This window comes from Aotus nancymaae, unplaced genomic scaffold (assembly GCF_030222135.1).
Source record: "Aotus nancymaae isolate 86718 unplaced genomic scaffold, 86718_ANA_hifiasm-v0.15.2.pri h1tg000028l, whole genome shotgun sequence".
Taxonomy (NCBI): Eukaryota; Metazoa; Chordata; class Mammalia; order Primates; family Aotidae; genus Aotus; species Aotus nancymaae.
In genome coordinates, this window is record NW_026988441.1 from 8448354 (window position 1) to 8474138 (window position 25785).

The 25785-nt window shown below is 52.6% G+C and overlaps 2 protein-coding genes, 1 long non-coding RNA gene and 1 other non-coding gene across 5 annotated transcripts in view; 3 read left to right on the plus strand and 1 right to left on the minus strand.

Annotated features, from left to right (window-relative positions):
* Positions 1–3373, plus strand: part of PRKD2 (protein kinase D2) — a 36970-nt gene extending 33597 nt beyond the window's left edge. For both annotated transcript variants that reach the window (XM_064381139.1, XM_064381140.1), the window contains exons 17-19: positions 1166–1433; positions 2565–2650; positions 2947–3373. In XM_064381139.1, the coding sequence (XP_064237209.1) occupies positions 1166–1433; positions 2565–2650; positions 2947–3159 (567 nt within the window). In that variant the 3' untranslated portion in view covers positions 3160–3373. The remainder of the gene's footprint in view (positions 1–1165; positions 1434–2564; positions 2651–2946) is intronic.
* Positions 1181–11759, minus strand: LOC135276734 (uncharacterized). Its single transcript, XR_010344249.1, has 4 exons — positions 11675–11759; positions 10950–11108; positions 5090–5197; positions 1181–1343 (listed from the first exon to the last, which is right to left on the minus strand). It is a non-coding gene; the product is annotated as an uncharacterized LOC135276734 (long non-coding RNA).
* LOC135276837 (U6 spliceosomal RNA) lies at positions 8175–8281 on the plus strand. Its single transcript, XR_010344395.1, has one exon. It is a non-coding gene; the product is annotated as a U6 spliceosomal RNA (small nuclear RNA).
* Positions 11760–12206: 447 nt separating the features above from the next.
* DACT3 (dishevelled binding antagonist of beta catenin 3) lies at positions 12207–24753 on the plus strand. Its single transcript, XM_021668543.2, has 4 exons — positions 12207–12573; positions 20795–20891; positions 21053–21205; positions 22497–24753. The coding sequence occupies exons 1-4, from the start codon at positions 12325–12327 to the stop codon at positions 23891–23893; spliced, it is 1896 nt and encodes a 631-aa protein (XP_021524218.2). The 5' UTR covers positions 12207–12324; the 3' UTR covers positions 23894–24753.
* The last annotated feature ends 1032 nt before the right edge of the window (positions 24754–25785 follow it).

Below are 25785 nucleotides of genomic sequence, written 5' to 3' on the forward strand. Positions count from 1 at the left end.
GCAGGAGAATCGCTTGAACCCAGGAGGCAGAGGTTGCAGTGAGCCGAGATCGTGCCACTGCACTCCAGCCTGGGTGACAGAGCGAGACTCCATCTCAAAAAACAAAAAACAAAAGAAACAACACAATGAAGGAAAGGTCGGCATACACCCTGCTGTCTGCTGGATACCAGTCAGCACCTGCTCCTACCTAGTCCCCAGGAAAGCCTGAGAGGGGTCTGCTGTTGACATCCCCCCAATACAGACGATAAAGCCAAGGCCTGGAGAAAAACTGAGGCTTATTCTGCACCAGACACTGCTCCTAACGTGTTGCATATATTTATCATTCAATCGAAGCAAGCGCCCTTTAAGGTCGGGGCCGTTAAGATCTCTATTATGTTTCATGTTTTTGTTTGTTTTTTGAGAGCGAGTCTCAGTGTGTTGCCCAGGCGGGAGTGCAGTGGTGCGATCTTGGCTCACTGCAACCTCTGCCTCCTGGGTAGAAGTGATTCTCCTGCCTCAGCTTCCCAAGTAGCTGAGGTCAGGAGTTTGAGACCAGCCTGGCTGACATGGTGAAACCCTGTCTCAGTAGAGACAGGTAGCTGAGACCACAAGCGCGCGCCACCACGCCCAGCTAATTTTTGTATTTTCAGTAGAGACAGGCTTTCACCACGTTGGCCAGGCTGGTTTAGAACTCCTGACCTCAAATGATTCATCATCCTCAGCCTCCCAAAGTGCTGGGATTGCAGGCATGAGCCACCTTGGCCGGATCATGTACATTTTAAGGCTGTTAAAAAAAAAAAAAATCTGTGTTGTTCAAAAGAGGAAACAGGCACAAGGAGGTTGAGAGACCCGCTGGAGGTGGCAGAGGTATAGCAGCAGCTAGCATTTATTGTGCACCAACTGCATGCCAAATGTTGTCCTATGGGCTTTGGATGGTTTAACTCACCATCATGGCAGTCCTCTGAGATAGGCACTTTTCTGCTCATCTCCTTCCTATAGATGGGGAAACTGAGGCACGGAGCGGGGAAGTCACTTGCCCAGGGTGCTCAGCTAGTGAGCCGAGGTGCCTTGGATTCAAACCAGCATTCAGCTTTCTCTGGAATACCATGGAGGGTGGTGCGGTGGGGATGCTGGGGCAGGTGCGGCTCCATCACCCGTTAGACCCTCCACCCCTCGCCCTCTGCAGGTGAAGCTGTGTGACTTTGGCTTTGCGCGCATCATCGGGGAGAAGTCGTTCCGCCGCTCCGTGGTGGGCACGCCGGCCTACCTGGCGCCCGAGGTGCTGCTCAACCAGGGCTACAACCGCTCGCTGGACATGTGGTCGGTGGGCGTGATCATGTACGTCAGCCTCAGCGGCACGTTCCCTTTCAACGAGGACGAGGACATCAATGACCAGATCCAGAATGCTGCCTTCATGTACCCGGCCACCCCCTGGAGCCACATCTCAGCTGGAGGTGCCTGGGGCCCGCCTATCCCGTGGGTGGGTGGGTGGTTGGTTGTGGGGTGGGGCTGGAGGAGTGGGCGGGGCCACGGGAGGGGGTGGACCTAGAAACAGCCTGGCACCTTGGGGGTGGAGCCTAGTGCTGGGGCGGGCCTCCCAGAGGGGCGGGGCCACAGGAGGGGCGGTCCTGTAAACGGTGGGCTGGGACTCAGGTCTACACTAGGTTACTTGGGCTGGAAACCAAGTGTCCCAGAAGCGCTAAGGAGGATATTGGAGCCTTAGGGGGCTGAGTGAGACTTGGCTTGTCTTGGGTGGGACCAGGAGAGGGACTGGACTTGAGGGTGCCAAAGGGCTGGGGTGACAAGGAGAAGGGGCCGAGCTTCTCAAGGCATTGGCTGGGACCTGGAGCCTTTGGGTTTATGACCACAAAAGGGTCAACCATGCAAAAAGGAGGCACCAGTGGGTAGGACTGAGGGACAAGGGCGTGGCTACTTTGCTGGGTACTGGGGCCATGACTTGGGTGAAGATGGGCCTGAAACCTGGGGTGAAGCCGTAGCTCACGCCTGTAATCCCAACACTTTGGAAGACCAAGGCAGGGAGATTGCTTGAGGTCAGGAGTTTGAGACCAGCCTGGCCAACATGGTGAAACCCCATCTCTATTAGAAATACAAAAAGTTAGCTGGATGGGGTGGTGCACACCTGTATTCCTAGCTACCCAGGAGGCTGAGGCAGGAGAATCTCATGAACCTGGGAGGTGGAGGTTGCAGGGAGCCAAGATTGTTCCACTGCACTCTAGCCTGGGCAACAGAACGAGACTCTGTCTCAACAAGTAAATAAGTAAAAATAAAAATAATAGTACAAGTGTAATTGTGTGTACCTGTGTATAGCAAAAAGAAAAAAAGTGGTGACACAGGGGAATGGGGAAATGGAATAAGAGAATCGGTGAAGAGAAGGAGCCAGTGTGCACAAATGTGTAAGGTAATGAGGAAATGGGTGGGTGAGTGGTTGGCACAGATGAGGCCTCTGAGTCACCTGAGCTAGTGCAGAAGGAAGGTGTTGATGGCAGGCAGGCTGGGGGGCCTATTGGAGGAGGAACGACCCCTTGTCCTGCAGTGCTTGAACTGTTTCTCTCTTTGCTGTGCAGCCATCGACCTTATCAACAACCTGCTGCAGGTGAAGATGCGCAAACGCTACAGTGTGGACAAATCTCTCAGCCATCCCTGGTTACAGGTGATGCAGGGGGCAGGGCTGGTCCATTGGCTGGGTTGGAGGAAGGGATGGAACTAGACCACTTACTGGCTAGGCAGGTAGTGGAGGATGTAGGTTTCCTTGGGTCTGGAATGTGGCTAGGCCTCCATTGGCTGGGTGCAGGAGGAGGGGGTGGAGCTAAATATCTACTGGCTAGGTGGGTTGCAGAGGGTGTGGCTTCACCTTCGTTGGTACCCAGATCTCAGTGGCAGAGCAGATGGCATCCAGGCACTGCTCCGATGCAGACCCCAAGCTAACCCCAGTTCTCTCGGGCCCAGGAGTACCAGACATGGCTGGACCTCCGAGAACTGGAGGGGAAGATGGGCGAGCGATACATCACGCACGAGAGTGACGACGCACGCTGGGAGCAGTTTGTGGCAGAGCATCCGCTGCCTGGGTCCGGGCCACCCACGGACAGGGATTTCGCTGGGGCCCATCCACCACAGGACCACGACATGCAGGGGCTGACAGAGCGCATCAGCGTCCTCTGAGGCCCTGTGCCCTCGTCTAGCGGCTGCCCTCCACAGCAGCTCTTCAGAGGATCCCAGCAATGAACTGTTTTAGGGAAAGTGGCTTCCTGCCCAAACTGGATGGGACACGTGGGGTGGGGGGAGGGAGCTATTTCTAAGGCTCTTCCCTGTCTCCCCAGCAATTAAAACGGACTCATCTCTGGCCCCATGGCCTTGGTCTCCAGAGCACACAGCACTCTTGAATCATTAATTAGTCTGTTGTACCAAGATGGGGTCCATGTGGAAGGAGGACTGCCTGAAAAGAGGAAGGATGGAAGCGGTGGGGAAAGAGGACTGATGGTAGAGGAGTCTTGGAAGGAGGACTAGCTGGTGTAGAGATTACAGAGGATTGCCAGGAGAGAAGACAAGAAGCAGAGGGAGGAGTAATGGAGGAGTTGGGAACAGGGTAGAGAACTTGGAGAAAAGGAAGCAATCTTAATGGTTTGTGATGACTGATTTTTTATTTGGTGGTGTTTCTCCTGCTAATCACAACTATTAATAACAATTCAGGCTGGGCTCAATGGCTCACGCCTGTAATCCCAGCACTTTGGGAGACTGAGGCAGGCAGATCCCTTAGATCTCAGGAGTTTGAGACCAGCCTGGCCAACATGATGAAACTCCTTTCTACAAAAAGTAACAAAAACTAGCTGGGTGTGGTGGCTTGTGCCTGTGGTCCCAGCTACATGGGTGGCCGAGGCTGGAGGATCACTTGAGCCCAGGAAGTAGATATTGCAGTGAGCCAAGATCATACCACTGCCCTCCAGCTTGGGCAACAAAGTGAGACCCTGTCTCAAAAATAAAATACTAAAATAAAATGCAGTTAGCCCAAGTCTGATCCGTAGTAGAAAACTGATATGTAACATTTAGTATTTTTACTTTGGGAGGCCGAGGTGGGTGGATCACGAGGTCAGGAGATCGAGACCATCCTGGCTAACATAGTGAAACCCCGTCTCTACTAAAAATACAAAAAATTAGCCAGGCTTGGTGACATGCACCTGTAATCCCAGCTACTGGGGAGGCTGAGGCAGGAGAATCGCTTGAACCTGGGAGGCAGAGGTTGCAGTGAGCTGAGATCGCCCCATTGCACTCCAGCCTGGGTGACAGAGCGAGACTCTGTCTCAAAAAAAAAAAATTATTTTATATTGATGTGATGACTTCTCTATATGCTGAATATATAAAGAAGTATATATTCACTCATTTCTTTGTCTCACTGAGCTGGGTCATGCCGAGGACTCCCTGGGGTTCACCATCCAGTGGAGAGACATACCTCCCCCTAGACAGTGATGACCCAGCATGGGAAGGGCAGGGCTGGGGGAGTCTGGGAGGCCTAGGCAGCGTAGAATGAGCTCTCAGGGGTCAGAGAGGGTGGGTAGTCGGAGGTGACCTCTTTTTTTTTTGAGACGAAGTTTCGCTCTTGTTACCCAGGCTGGAGTGCAATGGCACGATCTCGGCTCACTGCAACCTCCGCCTCCTGGGTTCAGGCAATTCTCCTGCCTCAGCCTCCTGAGTAGCTGGACTACAGGCATGCGCCACCGTGCCCAGCTAATTTTTTGTATTAGTAGAGCCGGGGTTTCACCATGTTGACCAGGATGGTCTCGATCTCTTGACCTCGTGATCCACCCGCCTCGGCCTCCCAAAGTGCTGGGATTACAGGCTTGAGCCACCGCGCCCGGCCCGGAGGTGACCTCTTAAGCTTCACCTTGGCCTTGAAAGACAAAGCAGAGGGAACACACTGGAGGGAACACGTGTCCACCTCTCTCTACCTTTCACTCCAGCCCTTCAGCTCCCCAGTTCTCCAATAACAGCCTAACACATGGTCCTCCACCTTCCACAGCTGAAAGTGAGCCATCAGAGCATGCACCTGAACAAGAGCAAAACTCCATCTCAAAACAAAAATAAAATAAAGACCTACCTGAAAGCTGGGCATGGTGGCATGTGACTGTATTCCCAGCTACTTAAGAGGCTGAGGTGGGAGGATCACTGGATCCCAGGAGTTCGAGTCCAGTTTGGGCAACATAGCCTAAGAAAACAGGAAAACGAAAGAATTTAGCAGCCAATTTAGGCTAACACTGAGAGCTTACTCTGTGAGGTTTTCCAGTTTGATTTGTATCAACTTGTCCATCTGATGGTTGGTTCCAGAGCTGCAGCTTTTTTTTTTTTTTTTTGAGACGGAGTTTTGCTCTTGTTACCCAGGCTGGAGTGCAATGGCGCGATCTCGGGTCACCGCAACTTCCGCCTCCAGGATTCAGGCAATTCTCCTGCCTCAGCCTCCTGAGTAGCTGGGATTAAAGGCATGCGCCACCATGCCCAGCTAATTTTTTGTATTTTTAGTAGAGACGAGGTTTCACCATATTGACCAGGATGGTCTCGATCTCTTGACCTCATGATCCACCCGCCTCGGCCTCCCAAAGTGCTGGGATTACAGGCGTGAGCCACCGCGCCCGGCCCTTTTTTTTTTTTCTTTTCTGAGGCAAGGTCTCACTCTGTTGCCCAGACCAGAGTGCAGTGGTGTGATCACAGCTCACTGCAGCCTTGACCTCCTGGACTCCAGTGATCCTCCCACCTCAGCGTCCTGAGCAGATGGGACTACAGGCATGTGCCACCATGCCTGGCTAATTTTTTGTATTTTTTGTGGCGGTTTTACCATGTTGCCCAGGCTGGTCTCAAACTCCTGGGCTCAAGAAATCTACCTGCCTAGGCCTCCCAAAGTGCTGGGATTACATGCATGAGCCACTGCACCTGGCTGAGCTGCAGCTCTTTGATTTGAAGATGCTAAATGAGCCTCAGTAAATGAAGGTATTCAAATGAGCAGGATACCTCTGAGGTATAGTCGAAGCTAAGACTATTGGGGAAAGTCTCTTAGACTCCGTCCCCAATGCCTATGCTTCTATTTAGTCTAAGGTCTAGAAGTGTAGGCAACAGAGAGATGAATCCATCTCCTGTGACAGACCCAGGCTAGAAAATGTATAGAAAAGACTATCAGCCTTGACCTGCTTCTGTCTTGCCACTAGTTAATATCCCGAGACCAGAAACAAGAGACAAGATGTTTTTTAATTTCGATTAAAAAACATCGAAATTCCTCAGTTACAGAATTCCAAGACAGCGCAACATCATGAGAATGCCATGAAAGATAAAATCAGGCCGAGCGCACCTATAATCCCAGCACTTTGGGAGGCCAAGGTGGGCAGATCACAAGGTCAGGAGTTCGAGACCAGGCTGGCTAAAACAGTGAAACCCCGCCTCTACTGAAAATACAAAAATTAGCTGGGTGTGGTGGCGTGCTCCTATAGTCCCAGCTACTCAGGAGGCTGAGGCAGGGGAATCCCTTGAACCTCGGAGGTGGAGGTTGTGGTGACCTGAGATGGCGCCACTGCACTCCAGCCTGGGCAACAGAATGAGACTCCATCTCAAAAAAAGAAAAGATGAAATTAAAGCCACACAATGAAAACTTGGGGCCCTACCACTTACATCATTAGAGACAAAAAGTTTATCCTATTGGGACCCCTGGAACCACAACACCGAACTTTGCTTGTTAGAGACAGGGTTTCGCTCTGTCCGCTGCAGCCAGGCTTCCGTGCAGTGGTATGATCATAGTTCACTACAGCCTCAAACTACTGCGTGGGTTCGAGCCATTCTCCCCCTCAGCCTCTTGAGTAGGTGGGACTACAGGCATGAGCCACCACACCTGGCTAATTTTCTGTTTGTTTTTTAATTTAGTTTTTAATTTTTAATGTATTTATTTATTTTTTTGAGATGGAGTCTCTCACTCTGTTGCCCAGGCTGGAGTGCAGTGGCATGATCACAGTTCACTGCAGCCTAGACCTCCTGGGCTCAAGTGACCCTCCCACCTCAGCCTCCTTGAGTAGCTGTGATTGCAGGCACAAGCCACCATGCCTAATTTTTGTATTTTTAATAGAGATAGGGTTTCAACATGTTGGCCAGGCTGGTCTGGAACTACTGACCCAAGTGATCTGCCTGCCTCGGTCTCTCAAAGTGCTAGGATTACAGGCATGAGTCACCATGCCCGGGCATGTTTTTTATTTGTTATAGAGATGAGATCCCACAATGTCGACCAGGCTGGTCTTGAACATCTGGGTTTAAGAGATCCTCCTGCCTCCACCTCTCAAAGTGTTGAAATTACAGGCGTGGGTCACTGCAGAGCCTCAAAACCTAATCTGATAGACACTTGTATATACTGTAAAGAAAAGGGACATTGAACTTGACACTATTTAGCTTTGACATGCAAAAGGAATTTGAGTCTAAGATTCAGTCTCCCAGTTCTCACTTCCAGCCAACTCTCTCCTCTGTGTCTATAAGCACTACTTAAGCTTCAGGGGGAAATGACCATCAACCCCCTTAATGAGCATCCTGCCAGGGTTTTTGTAGACAGGGGCCACACGCTCTGCAGTGCAGTGGCATGATCACAGCTCACTGCAACCTCTGCCTCCCAGGTTCAAGTGATTCTCCTGCCTCAGCCTCCTGAGTAGCTGGGATCACAGGTGCACGCCACCACGCCTGGCTAATTTTTGTGTTTTTAGTAGAGACGGGGTTTCACCATGTTGGCCAGGCTCATCTCAAACTCCTGACTGCAAATGATCTGCTCACCTTGGCCTCTCAAAGTGCTGGGATTACAGGTGTGAGCCACTTTGGGAGGTCAAGCGGGGAGTGGATCATGAGGTCAGAAGTTGAAGACCAGCCTGACCAACATAATGAAACCCTGTCTCTTTAGCCAGGTATGGTGCGAGGTGCCTGTAATCTCAGCTACTCGGGAGGCTGAGGCAGGAGAATTGCTTGAACCTGGGAGACGGAGGTTGCAGTGAGCCAATATTGTGCTACTGCACTCCAGCCTAGGGGACAGTTCGAGACCCTGTCTCAAAACAAACAAATTTCTGGCATTTAAACTATGTCTGTAGTGCTTTGTTAAGGCCACCTTAGCAAATGAAGACACTGCTGGAACAAATCACCACGAATGTAGTGCCTTAAAACAATAGAGATTTGTGCTTGCTTCAGCAGCACATATACTAAAATTGGAACGATACAGAGAAGATTAGCATGGCTCCTGTGCAAAGATGACACGAAAATTCATGAAGCGTTCCATATTTATATTTATATTTATATATATATATAAAATTAGAGATTTATTGGCTTAGAAATGGGTGAAAAAAAACAATAGAGATTTATTTTATTTTTTGAGACAGGGACTTGTTCCATCACCCAGTCTGGAGTGCACTGGCACAATCACAGCTCACCGCAGCATCAGATTCGTGGGCTCCTGATCCTCCTCCTAAATGAATGGGACCACAGATGTGCTCCATCATGCCTGGCTAATTATTTTATTTATTTTGATTTTTTTGTAGAGATGTGGTCTCACTATGTTGCCCAGGCTGGTCTCAAAGTCCTGGCCTCAAGCGATCCTCCCACCTCAGCCTCCCAAAGCTTTGGAATTACAGGTGTGAGCCACTGTGCCTGGCCCAGCCTCTAATTCTATATTTACATATTTTTCTGATTCTAATGTTCCCACTTCCATCTTATAAGGAAACTTCTGATTATATTGGATCCACCAGGATAATCCAAGATAAATCTCCCTATCTCAAGATTCTTAATCACAAGAAGTTCTTTTCTCCATAAAAGGTTCTATAGTCACAGCTTCCAGGGATAAGATGAAGACATCTCTGGGGGGCCATTACTCTTCCTGCCAGAGCGCACATCAACAATCTTCTTATGAAATAATCACTCAACGACTCACGAGGATTCTACTCCTATTGGGCCCTTAAGGACTCTAATCTACTATAATCAGACTTTCTCAGATATGATCAAGGACTAAGCAGACTCATGCTGGTCACTGACAGGTGCAAGCTGCCTTCCCTCCGGATATTCCATCATAGCCTCTTCGCACTCTCCAAACAGGGAATTTCGTCCTTCGGAAAAGACATTGCAGGAACACTCACCTTGAACTCAGATGGAATGGACCCTACACTTTTTTTTTTTTTTTTTTTTTTTTTTTTGAGATAGAGGAATCTCACTCTTGTTGCCCAGGCTCGAGTGCAATGGCACGGTCTTGGCTCACCGCAACCTCTGCCTCCTAGGTTCAAGCAATTCTCCTGCCTCAGCCTCCCGAGTAGCTGGGATTACAGGCACCTGCCACCACGCCCAGTTAATTATTTTGTACTTTTAGTACAGACGGGGTTTCACCATGTTGGCCAGGCTGGTCTTGAACTCCCGACCCCAGGTGATCCACCCACCTCAGCCTCCCAAAGTGCTGGGATTATAGGCGTGAGCCACCGCGCCCAGGAACTTTTGCCTTTCGTTTGCATTCTCTCTCTCCTTTTTTTTTTTTTTTTTTTTTGAGACAGAGCCTCCCTCCGTTGCCTAGGTTGGAGAGCAGTGGCACCATCTCAGCTCACTGCAACCTCCGACTCCCAGGTTCAAGCGATTTTCCTGCCTCAGCCTCCCAAGTAGCTGGGATTACAAGTGTGTGCCATCATGCCTGGCTAATTTTTGTACTTTTAGTAGAGATGGGGTTTCGCCATGTTGGCCAGGCTGGTCTTGAACTCCTGACCTTAGGTGATCTGCCCACCTCGCCCTCCCAAAGTGCTGGGATTACAGATGTGAACCACTGCGCCTGGCTGATTCTCCAGAAATCTTTTGGCATCACCATTAATAAAAACATCAAGAAGTCAAAAAGGAAATCTTCAGAATTGCTACAGCTCTTTGGACTCCACTAACCAAGGATGTCTCTTCACCTCCTTCTTAGAATCCTCCCACCTGCTGCTCTCTGGCCTTGCACCTTCATTTTACTCTCTTATTCTCTTTCTACTTATCTTCCTAGGAATATTCATCTTCAAATGCCTGGTGACCAGAAGGAACCCTAAATCAGCTCCAGATTCAACATTGTTCTGAGCAAATGGTTCAACTGATCTTGTACATACAGCAGGGATGGAAAACGAATACTGATGTCACCCCAAACACTTATCAATCCTTGCCTATCTCCCTATTGTTGGAAAATTAGGGCAGTCTAAAAGCACCACCCCCCCTTTCTTTCTTTTTTTTTTTTGAGACGGAGTTTCGCTCTTGTTACCCAGGCTGGAGTGCAATGGTGCGATCTCGGCTCACCGCAACCTCTGCCTCCCGGGTTCAGGCAATTCTCCTGCCTCAGCCTCCTGAGTAGCTGGGATTACAGGCACGCGCCACCATGCCCAGCTAATTTTTTGTATTTTTAGTAGAGACGGGGTTTCACCATGTTGACCAGGATGGTCTCGATCTCTTGACCTCATGATCCACCCGCCTCGGCCTCCCAAAGTGCTGGGATTATAGGCATGAGCCACTGCGCATGGACCCCCACTTTTTTTTGAGACAAGATCTCGTTGTCGCCCAGGCTAGACTGCAGTGGCGTGATCATGGCTCACTGCAACCTCTGCCCTCCCAGGCTCTAGTGATCCTTTGTCTCAGCCTCCCAAGTAGCTGGGGCTACAGGCGAGCACCACCACACCCAACTAATTTTCTAAGTCTATTCTGAACAAGAGGAAGACTGAACAAAGGTTGTCTCTACTAAATTTCAATACTTCTTTTCCCCTGAAACTTTCTGATTATTTTAAAACTTATTTATCAAACTCTTCTGTGGTTCTTGATCCACAGAAGACACTGCTTAATCCTCAGGAAAACTCTATGAGGCAGCCAGTATTATGATCCTGTGATCAGATGAAGAAACGATAGCACAGAGAGGTTAAGTAAGTTTCCAAGTTCACCTGGAAAGTGGCAGATCTGTGACTCACCCTGAGGAAGCCTGGCTCCAGGAGACTTTGCTGTCTATTGGCACTATCATTTTCTCTCCATCTCACCACCAGAAGGTCACTTCGTGCACGGGGAATCATAAAAGAGGGAATTTCTCATACGATCTTCTGGGTCTTGGCTTTTATGGAGCCAAGGTTTGTCTGAGAAATGGGTATGAATATTAGAGCTAGGTCTTGGAAGTTGGTAGAGGCACGCTCGGCGTAGTGACACAGGTTGGCCGCCTGAGGGTGCCCCAGCCCTGCTCGCGGAGCCTGGGGACACAGCAGAAAGTCTTGGAAACTAATGTCAGGCTCAGACTCCTAGGACCAGAGAACGTTGAGCATAGAGCATCATAGAAGGCTGAGAACAAAGCCCCTTAGAACGTAGAACAAAGGCCCCTGGAATGGAAGAATGATGAGCATACAAACTCACAGCACCTGGGAGACAAAAGCTGCTCAGACTCTCTTCTGGTCAAAGAACAGAATCTTCCACCCAGGGTCTTATAATTCCAGAATTTGGAATGCTATTGATCTTAGACTTTTAGCAGCAAGGCCGGCTACATATTTGGCCTAGCGCAAAGTGAAAACAAGGGGTCTCTTGCTCAAAAACTAAGAATTTCAAGACAGCAACTGCAGAACATTCAACCAAGCGCGAAGACCCTTCTAAGCGGATTCCAAGCTGGTGAAGCCAGCCCTAAGTAGAAACAAAATTTTATCGGAGGACGTACGTCTCGTTTTACAGCTGAGTGTCTGGGAAGGCTTCTTGGAAGAGGAGGCGAAGTCAGAGCTCGACCCTCTAACCCTTTTCTCCCCCTGCGCAGCCTCAGAAGCTGAAGGCTGAGCGGGCTGAAGGGGTAGGAGCAGCTGCCAAACTGTCACGTGGACCCATTCCCTATTTATAGATCACCCTTCCCCTCGTACCGGACAGTCCAATGGTAGCCAGAGCTCTCCCGCAAGAGGGTGGAACCTGCTGCAAGACCGGCCAGGCACAGACCAATGGCATTGAAGCAAGGGCGGGCTTGTTTCATTGTGACGCGTGGGGGGGCGTGACCAGGGCCCCAAGACAGTTGCACGGAGGGGGCGTGGCGAGAGGAGCGAGTAGGCAGCTGCGAGCATGCGTCGTGTAGGGCGGCGCGGGTGCACGGCCGATCATCTTCGTCAGGGAGGGTATCCACCAATAGGCAGCTGTTGCTCAGTTGCCGGGGGCGTGGCCATGCAGATAAGGCGCGGGTGGGCGGCCCAATGGGCGGGCGCCTATGCAGATGAGACGGTGACAGCCCGGCCAGCGGGCGGGCGGGCAGGCTGCTGGGGCGGGGAGGTGGGACCGGGAGAGGGGTGGCCGCGGGGCCCGGCCGGGCTGGGGCGGGGGGCCGCAGCCATGATCCGGGCCTTCTCGTTCCCGGTGAGCCCCGAACGGGGCCGGCTGCGGGGCTGGCTGGAGGGTAGCCTGGCCGGGCTCTGCGAGTTGCACTGGCTCCGGGAGAGGCAGGAGTACCGCGTGCAGCAGGCGCTGCGGCTGGCCCAGCCCGGAATGGGGGGCGCCGAGGCCGAGGACGAGGAGGACGCCGATGAGGATGAAGATGCGGCGGCGGCGCGCCGGGCCGCAGCGGCCCTGGAGGAGCAGCTGGTAAGGGGCCGCCTGTCCATCCGTCCCTCCACCCCCGTCTGTGTCTGTCTCGGTTGGATGCTCAGACACCCGGGGGGGTTGGGGACCCGGGTAGGCAGGGAGTGAGAAGGACAGGGGGTGGGGCTGGAGACCCCGGAGTTCCGGCGGCAGACCAGACCGGGCTTCCCCGCCCCCAAATCGGGGGAAGGGGAAACTGCATCGTCCCCACTGGGGCCTCGTGAGAAACACAGGCCCCATCCCTTACACCCCTTTCCCAAAGAAAATCTTTCTGGGCGCCAAGTATGTGTCAAACCTGGGACCGGGTACTTTGCAAGCGTTGTCTTCTTGCAGCTTGGGAAACAGGGGTTGATAGTCCCCCATTTAACAGAGAGAGACATTGAGGCTCAGAGAGAGCAAGCGACTCACCCAAGGTCACACAGCCAGGCTCCAAACATGCCCTTCTCTGGGCCCCGCTACCAGGGCTCCATCTTCCCTAAGTCCTGGTGTGCTTGGAGATCTCTGGAGGGGACGGGGTGGGAGGAGGGGATCTCAAGGCCTCTGGAGGGAGAGACCACTGCTGAGAGGAAGCTCACAGTCCCTGAGGACCCCCCACTGGGATCTTGACCCTTCGGTGGCACTTCCCCTGTTTCTACGTGGCCCTGGCTCTCCTTGACCCAAGGGGAGGCAGGTCGAGGCAGCGCCTGGAGGATACTTCTGGACTCTGGGTGTTCTCACGGTGGAAGATGGGCATAGGTCTCCGGAATGACTCGCGGAGGCTCCATTCCTCTCCCATTTCTGTGTCATTCCTTGAGTCTCCCGAGCTCGTCCTGGGGTTCATCCCGGCGACTTTCTGTGTCTGCGTCTCTTTCTCCATCCTGTCTCTCCATCTCTGCGTCTCTGTGTCCCTCTGCATCTGTCTCCCTGGCCTTCCCTTCCTGCCTGTCTGCACCTCGCTCTCTCTTCTTGCCCGACGTCCCAGGCTCGGTCTCTCTTCCCCTCCCCCCAGCCCGCACACCCTGGCTCCGCGGCAGATCCCCATCCCTAAGCCTGTGTGTGGCCAGAGCTTCCCGTTTCGGGAAACCTGAGCCGAGGTGACGGGGGCTCTCCCCGCCGCTGACCTCGACTGCCCCCTCCCCAGATGGGGACTGGGGAGAAAGACTGAAGCCAGACTCCCGGGGCTGCACGCCCGGCCCCTCCCCCTCTCAGGAGTGGGACCCCCCTGCACATTCTTTTCTGGAAACAGAAACAGCTGTGGGAGGCCCCACCCCCTCCCAAAGTTAGAGACGGATGGTGGGGACCTTCGCGAGCTCCCCCCACCCCAAGCTGGCTAGGCTTGGAAGGCGCCTTCCATCCTGACAAGAAGGCGAGGCAAGAGGATAGGGTAGCTGTGTCCTCTCCCCCCCTGCTCTCCGTCTCTCCCCTTCTCACCCTTCACCTTCCCCATCTCTGCCCTTCAGTCTCCCTCTCCTCAGTCCCTCTGTCCCCTCCTCCCCCCAGCCCTCTGTCCTCCCGGCTTGAGATGGTAGTGGAGAGGCCTGTCCCCCCCACCCCCCAGTCTCTAGGCAAAGCTTGTCCCAGCATCAGGGAGGAGGCGGTGGCAGGCGGGGGGAGGAGGAGGAGCAGAGAAGCGCTAAATATAAACTTCTCTAGTGCTGGGGGTTCCTGGGTCCCTCTGAAGAGCGAGTGAGGGCTTCCTCTGATCCCCAGCCCTTGTCTTATGACTTACTGCCCCACCCCCACCCCCTGCCAGAAATACACTTCCTTCAAGGCAAGAAAGACTGAAACCAGACTTGATTACTTTCTAATAGGAATGATGGGAATACTGAGTAAAGATCAGGGGTGTTTCAGAGAAGACAGGCAGGAATCCTGGGTGAGGGAAGGGTCCTGTTTGCTCTCAAGAAGGAGAAAGGATCCTTTCAGCAAAAAGGACTTAAGGTAGACTTGCAGAAGGACTTCCTAATAGAGATAAATGGGCATTGGACACTGACGAGGGGCACGTGAGGAAAACAAAGTCATGGAAATTTGGGCAAAGGGGTCTCCAGGGGTCCTAACCACACACTTATTAAGCCTGCAAAGAAAGGATGAGAAGCACGGAGGGGAGGCAGGGAGCCAAACTCAGGCCAAGGACTTTCTAAATCTTGTAAAGATTCATCCTTTTGCAACTGGAAGGAATGAGGCCAGACTTGCAAATAGAGGGGTGTAGACTTGAGATATTTTTTGGGGGGTGTCTAGGCGCTGGGGAGGAGGAGGCATCTCCTGTCTGTCTCCCTAATTTCTGCTCTTCCTTGTAGTGGAAGAACTGGAATTAGATTCCCAGAACTTAGCAAAAAGTCCACCCTTTCCTGTTTATTTATATATTTTTAAATGATATATTGATTTATTCATTTATTTTTTGAGACAAAGTCTCTCAGGCCGGAGTGCAATGGCACGATCATAGCTCACTGCAGCCTCTAACTCCTGGCTTCAAGCAATCCTCCTGCCTCAGCCTCCCAAGAAGCTAGGACTACAGGGTCATGTCACCACACTCAGCTAATTTTTTTTTTCCTTTTAGATATGAAGTCTTGCTATATTGTTCAGGCTGGTCTCCAACTCCTGGGCTCAAGCTATCCTCCTGCCTCAGCCTCTCAAAGCACTGGGATTACAGATGTGAGCCACTGTACCTGGCCTTTATTTATTTACTTGAGACGGAGTTTCATTCTTGTTGCCCAGGCTGGAGTGCAATGGCATGATCTCGGCTCACCGCAACCTCCGCCTCCCGGGTTCAGGCAATTCTCCTGCCTCAGCCTCCCAAGTAGCCAGGAGTACAGGCATGCGACACCATGCCCAGCTAATTTTATATTTTTAGTAGAGACAGGGTGTCTCCACGTTGGTTAGGCTGGTCTCAAACTCCTGACCTCAGGTGATTCGCCCACCTCTGCCTCCCAAAGTGCTGGGATTACAGGCGTAAGCCACTGCGCCTGGCCTATTTATTTATTTATTGAGATAGAGTCTTGCTCTGTCGCCTGGGCTGGCGTGCAATGGCACAATCTTGGCTCACTGCAACGTCCACCTCCTGGGTTCAAGCGATTCTCCTGCCTCAGCCTCCCAAATAGCTGGGATTACAGGCACATACCACCACCCCTGGCTAATTTTTATATTTTTAGTAAAGACAGGTTTTCACCATGTTGGCCAGGCTGGTCTCAAACTCCTGGCCTCAAATGATCCTCCCACCTCAGCCTCCCAAAGTGTTGGGATTACAGGTGTGAGCCACTGTGCTGGACCCCTACATTAATTTTTAATTAAACAGTGGAAACATTTTCTATTTTCCTTGTAAGAAATTCATAGCTTTCATGTAATCATACAAACCGGCATTTATTATGTGTCAAAAGAAACTCATTTAATCCTCACAATAACCCCTAGGAGATAGTATCCTCTGATGCCCAGTTATAGATAAGGAAATTGAAGCCCAGAGAGGTAAAGTCACCCACCCAAAGTCACACAGCTGAGGAGCTGCAGAGCTTAATGTGATGCCGAGTCACACCTCCTTAAACACTTCCTTCTGCCATCCAGTCCCCCCATACCTCCCTGGAGCCCCTAAATCCAACCTCCCCCCTGAGGTCACCATCACTGTCACCTTAGTGTCACCTCCCAGACCTCTTCCAACCTATCTCCTAAGAGAAACAGCTTGCAAACCAAAAACACAGCAGAGCTTTTGTCAGAGCTTTGCTTTTTACAAATTCTGGTTTCTTGGATGAGGTCCCAGAGACTATGCCGGTCAAAACGTGGCCCCCTGGCCAGTAGTACCACATCACACGGAACTTGTTTGCCGTATAACTACTTGGGCCCGACTCCAGGCTGAAAGCAAAAGCTCTGGAAATGGGATTCGGTAGTTTGAGTTTTCACAAGCCCTCCAGGTAATTCTGAGTCACTCTCACTCATACTATATTCTGCACTTTTCTCGTTCTGTTCAATGCTATATCTTGGTGATGATTCTATACAGAAAGTTGACTTATTCCATCTTAACAGCCGTATAGTATTCCATTGTATATATTCATTCCTTCATCTAATATTTCTTTTCTGAAAATAGAGAGCTGTTTGGCCGGGTGCGATGGCTCACGCCTGTAATCCCAAAGTGGGAGGCCAAGGCAGGTGGATCAGGAGGTCAAGAGATTGAGACCCTCCTGGCCAACATGGTGAAACCCTGTTTCTACTAAAAATACAAAAAGTAGCTGGGCGTGGTGGCGCGCGCCTGTAGTCTCAGCTAATCAGGAGGCTGAGGCAGGAGAATCGCTTGAACCTGGGAGACAAGAGGTTGCAGTGAGCCGAGATTGTGCTACTGCACTCCGGCCTGGGCAACAGAGCAAGACTCCATCTTAAAAAGAAAATAGTGTAGGGTCCATCCCATCTGAGTTCAAGGTGAGTCTTCCTGCAACTCTGTCTCAGAAAAATAGAGAGAGCTGGGTGCAGTGGCTCATGTCTGTAATCCCAGCACTTTGCGAGACCGAGGCGGGAAGACTGCTTGAGCTCAGGAGTTCGAGACAAGCCTGTGCAACATAGGGAGACGCCGTCTCTACAAAAGAACACAAAAACTAGCTGGGCATGGTGGCACGCGCCTGTAGTCCCGGCTGCTTGGGAGGCTGAGGTGGTAGGATCACCTGAGCCCAGGAGTTGAAGGCTACATGAGTGTGCTCCTGCAATCCAGCCTGGTGAGAGAGTGCGACTTTGTCTCAAAAATAAAATAAAAAAGACCGGGTGCAGTGGCTCAGGCCTGTAATCCCAGCAGTTTGGGAACCTGAGGTGGGTGGATAACTTGTGGTCAGGAGTTCGAGACCAGCCTGGAAAACATGATGAAACCCTATCTCTACTAAAAATACAAAAATTAGCCAAGTGTGGTGGCACATGCTTGTTATCCCAGCTACTTGGGAGGCTGAGGCAGGAGAATCACTTGAATCTGGGAGGCGGAGGCTGCAGTAAGCCCAGGCTGTGACACTGAACTCCAACCTGGGTGGCAGAGCTAGACTCCGTCTCAAAAATAAACACACACACACACACACACACACACACACACACACACACACAGAGAGAGAGAGACTTGGTCTCTCACTATGTCGCCTAGGCTGGTCTCGAACTCTTGGCCTCAAGCAATCCTCCCACCTTGGCACTCCCAGAGTGCTGGGATGACAGGCATACACCACGCCTAGCCCATTAAATATTTCCTGAGCACCCACTTTGTGCCAGGCACTGTTCTAGGCACTGGGTGGGGGTGCGCCTGGGAGCTAGACAGACAGACATCTCTGCGTTCCTAGGGCTGACATTCTAGCGAGAGACTCAACAAACAAATGACACCTTGATGTATTATTTTATTTCATTTCATTTGTTTTTGGAAATGAAGTCCCACTCTGTGGCCCAGGCTGGAGTGCAGTGGCGCGATCTTGGCTCACTGCAACCTTCACCTCCCTGGTTCAAGTTATTCTCCTGCTTCAGCCTCCTGAGTAGCTGGGATTACGGGCACACACCACCACGCCTGGCTTCTGATGTATAATTTTAAATAAAGAGGTCATTACTGATACGTAGAAAAAAAGTGAAAAGCAGGGCAACGGGGTACACAATACAGGGAAGCTATTTTGGAAAGGTGTCAGAGAAGGGACCACGTCACCTAAGACCTGGAGGAAGCGAGGATGGTATGTGTGGGAAACATTCTCCCAAGGTAGGAGCACACATGGTCTGTTCGAGGGACGGTGGCGAGGCCAGGCGTGGCCAGAGGGGAGACGGCATGCCAGTGATTTGTGGGGGACATGACACGGGGTACATGGGCGGTCTGAGATTTTTTTAGCTACTTCCTGATGCTGCACAATTCAGCTGCTTTTTTGAGTTCCACTCAAAGATGACTTCACCGTGAGCATCTCAACATGCCCAGGGCAAGAGCCCAAAGTGGAATGATTTGTTGACCTTCCTCGAATAAACAGACCCGGATGGGGGCTTCTGCTGTCGGGGGAGGGGTGGGGCTGGGCCCTGGAGAGACTGGAATTGGGGGGGTTGTGGCAGCCGGGAGCCGGCCAGTCTTTCTGCCCTAAATAGGCAGGGCTGGGTGGCTGCCCTCCCAACCCCTCCTCCCCGCTTCCCTCCCTCCTGCGGTCCAGACAAGCCGCTTTTGTCTGAGGGTCAACCGCCAGCCCGAGGCTGCCTGCTGCTACCCGGCCTCACTCAGACCCATGTGAGACTTTTTCTGGCTCTGGCCCTGTTTTCTAAAATGAGGTTAAGTCCTCATGTCTTGGAGACCCCATCGTGCTGCTTCGGCCCTCACCCCACCTGCTGTCACCGTCACGCCCCTAAAACGTTGTCACCTTCATTAATTCACATCTGATGAGAAGGGCTCTTTTCCTGCAGCAAGAAAGATCCAGGGTAGACTCACGGAAATCAATCAATCTTTCTTTCCTTCCTTCCCTCCCTCCCTTCCTCCCTCTCTTCCCTTTCTTTTTATTTTTTTGAGACGGAGTCTTGCTCTGTTGCCCAGGCTGGAGTGCAATGGCACGATCTCAGCTCACTGCAAACCTCTGCCTCCTGGGTTCAAGTGATTCTCCTGCCTTAGCCTTCCCAGTAGCTGGGATTACAGGCATGTGTCACCACACCCGGCTAATTTTTGTATTTTTAGTAGAGATGGGGTTTCACCATGTTGGCCAGGCTGGTCTTGAACTCTTAACCTCGTGATCCACCTGCCTCTGCCTCCCAAAGTGCTGGGATTACATGTGTGAGCCACCGCGCCTGGCCATCAGACCTTCCTTCCTTCCTCCTTCCTTCCCTCCTTTCTTTATTTTTCTTTCTTTCCCTCCCTCCCTTCCTTCCTCTCTCTCTTTCTCTTTCTCTTTTCTTTCCTTTTTCTTTCTTTTTTTTTTTTTTTAAAGACAGAGTCTCCCTCTGTTGCCCAGGCTGGAGTGCAATGGCTCACTGCAACCTCTACCTCCTGGGTTCAAGCAATCCTCCCGCCTCAGCCTCTCGAGTAGCTTGGATTACAGGAGCAAACCACCACATCCCGCTAGTTTTCGTATTTTTAATAGAGACGAAGTTTCACCATATTGGCCAGGCTGGTTCGAACTCCTGACCTCATGTGATCTGCCCGCCTCTGCCTCCCAAAGTGCTGGGATTACAGGCGTGAGCCACCGCACCCAGCCTGACTCCCAGAAATTTCTTATGTTGATGAGGAACGGTATGCTCACTGGAGCTTCCTGGTGGGAATGGACCAAAGGCAGAAGGAGGATGTGGTCTCTGGGGCAAAGGAACGTACTGGGGATGGCTGCTGCAGTGCCAGTGAGGCTAGACTCACAGGATTTTCCAGGAGGCTTGGGAGGTTCTTTCTGAGGGGAGAGCAAAGAGGTATATGAGTCATGGTCAGCCTATTGTAGCCATGTGGTGGAAAGAGGTCATCTGCAGCAGGAAGGACTTAAGGAAGACTTGTTAAAGGACCTTCCATTGGTGATAAGGGGCCACAGGCATATCTGAGAAAGGAGTCAAAACGGGGAGAGGCCAGGCACAGCGGCTCATGCCTGTAATCCTGGCACCTTGGGAGGCTGAGGCGGGTGGATCACCTGAAGTCAGGAGTTCAAGACCAACCCAGGAAAGATGGTGAAACCCCAGCTCTACTGAAAACACAAAATTATCTGGGCATGGTGGTGGGCACCTGTAATCCCAGCTACTCTGGAGGGTGAGTTGGGAGGATTGCCTGAACCCGGGAGGCAGAGGCTGCAGTGAGCTGGGATCTGCACTCCAGCCTGGGCAACAGAGTGAGACCCTGTCTCAAAAAAAAAAAAAAAAAGAAAAAAAAATTGGGAGAAGAAGGCAGACCCATGGCTAAGGGATCTGGGGGTCCAGGATACCACCTTTTAGCAGTGAACTGTCCTTACAGCAATCCCTGAAGTTAGACTCAAGGAGGGACATTCTAATTGGGGTCAAGGGGCTCTGAGCACAGACTTGGGAGAGCAGCTAATAAAGAGCGGCCAAGAGATGGGGGTTTTCTGAGGCCTCATCACACCTAAGAGGTGTGATGCGGCTGCAGCACGACAGACTGGAGTTAGACAGAAGGACTTTCTAATGGGGATGAAGGGACAGAGATCTTGAGGGGGTTCTGGGACTCAGGTACTGCTTTTATCCTTTTGAAGCCAGAGCCTCATTGTCAAAGTGAAACTCTGCCCATGAGCTCGTGGAATACGGGACCAGTCGGCAGAGAACTGGGGGCCTTCTGACCATCCTGCTCTCCCTATGCCTTCAGGAAGCCCTGCCTGGGCTCGTCTGGGACCTGGGACAGCAGCTGGGAGACCTGAGCTTGGAGTCTGGGGGCCTGGAACAGGAGAGCGGGCGCAGCTCGGGTGAGCATGGGTGGAGGGGTAAGGTCTGCCTGGGACACCTCCATGTTCCCCGTCTCCCTATTTCTCAGGCCCCCATGTCTCTCCCCACCCCATCTCCTCCTTTCCCTGCGCCTGGCCTTCCCAAACCCCCTGAAGTGTCCCTGCTTCTCCTGGAAATTCAGGCTTCTATGAAGATCCCAGCTCTACAGGAGGCCCAGATTCACCGCCCTCAACCTTCTGTGGGGACAGCGGCTTCTCCGGATCCAGCTCCTATGGTCGCCTGGGTCCCTCTGAGCCCCGGGGCATCTATGCCAGTGAGAGACCCAAGTCCCTAGGTAAGGTGGGTGAGGGTGGGTCCCTGAGGCCAGGGAGAGGACAGTAAGGAGAGTTGTGGGCACGGACTTCTGAATCGGGCCTGGATTCCAATTCTGGCGGTGACATTTCTTTTTCATGTGATTATGAGCAGGTCTCTTATTTCTGGGCCTGTTTTTCCACCTGTTAAAATGAAATATGGCTAGGCCAGGTGGCTCACACCTATAACCCCAGCACTTTGGGAGGCAGGCAGATCACTTGAGGCCAGGAGTTTGAGACCAGCCTGGCCAACATGGTGAAAGCCTATCTATACAAAAATTAGCTGGACGTGGTTTTGAACACTTGTAATTCCAGCTACTCAGGAGGCTGAGGTGGCAGGATCGCTTGAACCCGGGAGGTGGAGGTTGCAGTGAGCCAAGATTGCGCCACTGCCCTCCAGTCTGGGCGACAGAGCAAGATTCTGTCTCAAAACAAAGAAATAAATCGGCTGGACATGGTGGCTCACGCCTGTAATCCCAACACATTGGGAGGCCAAGGCAGGTGGATCACCTGAGGTCAGGAGTTCAAGCAAGACCAGCCTGACTAATATGGTGAAACCCCATCTCTACTAAAAACACAAAAAAATTAGCCAGCATGGTAGTGTGCACCTGTAGTCTCAGCTACTTGGAAGGCTGAGACAGGAGAACTGCTTGAACCCGGGAGGTGGAGGTTGCACTGAGCCAAGATTGAGCCACTGCACTCCAGCCTGGGTGACAGAGCGAGACTCCATCTCAATAAATAAATAAAATAAAATAAAATGGGATAATAACAGTGCCTCAATAGCTGGGCATTGCGACACATGCCTGTAATCCCAGCTACTCAGGAGGCTGAGGCAGGAGAATCACTTGAACCCGGGAGGTTGCAGTGAGCCGAGATTATGCCCCTGCACTCCAGTCTGGGCAACAGAGCGAGACTCTGTCTCAAACAAACAAACAACAACAACAATAACAACAACAAAAACAAAAGTGCCTGCCCCAAAGGATGTTTTTGAATATTCAGTGAGTCAAAAAAAGAAAGAAAGAAAAAGAAAAGAAAAAGGAGAAGGGTAAGATGTGAGGTTGAAGAGGCAGAGGCAGGAGAAGTCATGCAAGGTCTTGTAGGACCCAGTAAAGATTTTATTAGGAATTTTACATGAGGGAAGAGGTGAGAGCAGGGTTTATGCTGAGATGGGGATGGGAAGGGAAGGAGGCAACCCGCCCCTTCTAGGCTGGATGGGAAACGGAAAAGGACTTTGAGAGCCTCTCCACTCTTTCTTTTTTGGCATTCCTCCCCTAGGAGACGCCAGTCCCAGCGCTCCGGAGGTGGTGGGCGCGCGGGCAGCGGTGCCGCGGTCCTTCTCAGCGCCCTATCCGACGGCAGGGGGGTCCGCCGGCCCGGAAGCCTGCTCCTCGGCGGAGCGGCGGGCCCGCGCGGGGCCCTTTCTGACGCCCAGCCCACTGCACGCTGTGGCGCTGCGTAGCCCACGGCCCTGCAGCCGCCCTCCCACCAACTCACCCGACACAGCGGGCACCGGGCGGCCCCTTGACGGCTACATCTCGGCGCTCCTGCGCAGGCGCCGCCGCCGGGGGGCGGGCCAGCCCCGGACCAGTCCCGGGGGCGCGGACGGCGGCCCGCGGCGCCAGAACAGCTTGCGCCAGCGGCCGCCCGACGCGTCTCCGCCCCCCGGCAGCGCGCGGCCCGCGCGGGAGCCCTCGATGGAGCGCGTCGGGGGCCTCCCCACCAGCCCCGCCGCCTTGAGCCGCGCCTGGGCGTCGCCGTGGGAGTCGGAGGCCGCACCCGAGCCCGCCGCGCCGCCCGCCGCCCCCTCGCCCCCCGACAGCCCAGCCGAGGGCCGCCTGGTGAAGGCGCAGTACATCCCCGGCGCGCAGGCGGCCACCCGAGGCCTCCCCGGCCGTGCCGCCCGCCGCAAGCCGCCGCCACTGACCCGCGGCCGCAGCGTGGAGCAGTCGCCGCCCCGGGAGCGCCCCCGGGCCGCCGGCCGCCGTGGACGCATGACCGAGGCCTCGGGCCGCCGGGGCTCGCCCAGGGCGCGCAAGGCCTCGCGCTCCCAATCCGAGACCAGCCTGCTGGGCCGCGCCGCCTCGGTGCCGTCGGGGCCCCCCAAATACCCAACGGCGGAGCGGGAAGAGCCTCGGCCTCCACGGCCCCGCCGCGGCCCAGCGCCCACGCTGGCGGCCCAGGCTGCAGGGTCCTGCCGTCGCTGGCGCTCCACCGCGGAGATCGACGCTGCCGACGGGCGCCGCGTGCGGCCCCGAGCCCCTGCAGGGCGTGTTCCCGGCCCCAGCCCGTCCCCATCAGCTCCCCAGCGCCGTCTGCTCTACGGCTGCGCAGGCAGCGACTCCGAATGCTCCGCTGGGCGCCTGGGGCCCCTGGGACGCCGGGGTCCCGCGGGAGGCGTCGGCGGGGGTTATGGGGAGAGCGAATCGAGCGCCAGCGAGGGCGAGTCGCCCGCCTTCAGCTCCGCCTCCAGCGACTCAGACGGCAGCGGTGGCCTCGTGTGGCCGCAGCAGCTGGTGGCGGCCACCGCGGCCTCTGGGCCAGGGGGCGGAGCAGGTGCAGGGGCGCCCGCGGGTCCCGCCAAAGTTTTCGTGAAGATCAAGGCTTCCCACGCGCTCAAGAAAAAGATACTGCGTTTCCGTTCGGGTTCTCTCAAGGTCATGACTACAGTGTGAAGTTGGGGATTTGCCTGGGCTCCCCCTTCATGGCCTCTGCACCTTCACACTCCCAACCACTGACCCTTCCACATCTACCTTCCAAAGACCATCGTTTTCTCTGCTTCCAAAGACCCTCCTCACTCTCCCCACTCCTAGCAGTCTTGGTTGAAAAGGCTCCCCCTCCACCACAGAGAGGAAGGGGGAGGGGCCCTGTTTGACCCGTTTCAGCTTCTAGCTCGGAAGCCTTTGGGCAAGACAGTTCCCCTTCTCTGGGCGTCACTTTCCTCATCCGTACAGTAAGTGTCCATGTATGCAAAAGGGGTAATTCTGTTTGAATTTCCCCATTTTAGTTTAGAAGCCTAGTCTGTTTCCCTTCACTGCTGTCATTCCTGATGAGCCCTCTCATTCCTCCTTTCCTTGCCCAGCGATGGCCCCCCTCTCATTCACAAAGTGCCCTCTCCATGTCCCTGGACCCTTAAGCTATCCCTTTGGCACCCTGGTCAGAGACTCTGTGTCTGACTCAGGTGGTTCCTGCAGAGTGCCCTGGGAAGGGAAGGAGCACTGATTTGGGGGTTTTGAGGGTCACGTAGGAGTTGGCAACACCTGGAAAGAAGGACTCTTTCACCTCGATCCCTGGACAATTATGGAGGATTCAGAGGTAGAAGAGGGAAAGGAAGATGGTTTCTATCTCGTGCCCCCACCCACTGTGAGAGGGAATGGGGGAAGCCTGATGACCCTCAGCTGTTCCAATCTAGTATTTTTTTTCTTTTTTAAAATTACTGTATTTATTATGACGACGGTGACTCCCCAGTGCAAAGGGGGGCCAGATTCTGTGTGTTTCTCTAACCTCTTTGTAAATAAATGCACAGTGTTACATATGTGGTAGACTCTCATTGAATGATGAAATGGGAGAAATGCTCTTTTTCCTTTGGACTAACACTTAATTGAACAACTTCTGTTTGCTGTGGATATGGCAGTTTCCAGGGAAGTCCCAGGGTGAATCTCAACATCATCTTCCCACCAATGGCTATTTTACATCAATGAATCTCATCTTCGATTGGGTCATGTTTGGTCATAAATACTATTTCAGGCGGGATGTGATAGCTCGTGCCTGTAATCCTCAGCACTTTGGGAGGCCAAGGTAGGGGGATCGCTTGAGCCCAGGAGTTCAGGACCAGCTTGGGCAACATGGTGAAACCCCATTTCTACAGAAAATACAAAAATTAGCTGGGTGTGGTAGGGCATTCCTAGAGTCCCAGCTACTCATAGGCTGAGGTGGGAGAATTGCTTGAGCCTGGGAGGCCCAGGCTGCAGTGACCCGTGATTGTGTCATTGCACTCCAGCCCAGATCGCAAGTGAGACCCTGTCTCAAAAACAATTTTTTTTATGGTTTCACAAAAATGGGAACAGCACAGGCAATGGCCAGCCCCTAAGTCCCCTCTGTCACAGTCATCACAGTCAGCAGTTTGATGTGCATCCTCCCATGTTTCTTTATATGTTTGCATACATATATGAATCTAAATAACTATATAAATATGTATGAATATACATATAGTTATACTATATATGTAATATACGTGTGAAACTATATTTTCATAAATTGGACTATATGCAGTATTCATCACTTTTTTATGTGAAATCATCTGTGCCTGGAGATTTCTTTATGGGGAGGGTTTAAATTAAGGACTGAATTTCTTTGATAGTTATAGTGCTATTTAGGTTTTCTATTTTTTCTTGAGTCAGTTTTGCTAAGCCCTATTCACCTAAGAATTTGTCCATTTCGTCTAAATCTATTTATTTTTTCTTTTAATTTTTGAGATGGGGTCTTGCTCTATTGCCCAGGCTGGAGAACAGTGGTGTGATTGTGACTCACTGCAGCATCAGCCCCTCAGGCTCAAGCAGTCCTCCCA

What these genes read in the sequence shown, in the direction of transcription:
- DACT3 (XM_021668543.2), top strand. Translation starts at nt 12,325, where the DNA reads ATGATCCGGGCCTTCTCGTTCCCGGTGAGCCCCGAACGGGGCCGGCTG. An exon ending in CGGCCCTGGAGGAGCAGCTG is followed by an intron (nt 12,574 to 20,794) that starts GTAAGGGGCCGC and finishes CTATGCCTTCAG; the next exon opens with GAAGCCCTGCCTGGGCTCGT. An exon ending in GGAGAGCGGGCGCAGCTCGG is followed by an intron (nt 20,892 to 21,052) that starts GTGAGCATGGGT and finishes CTGGAAATTCAG; the next exon opens with GCTTCTATGAAGATCCCAGC.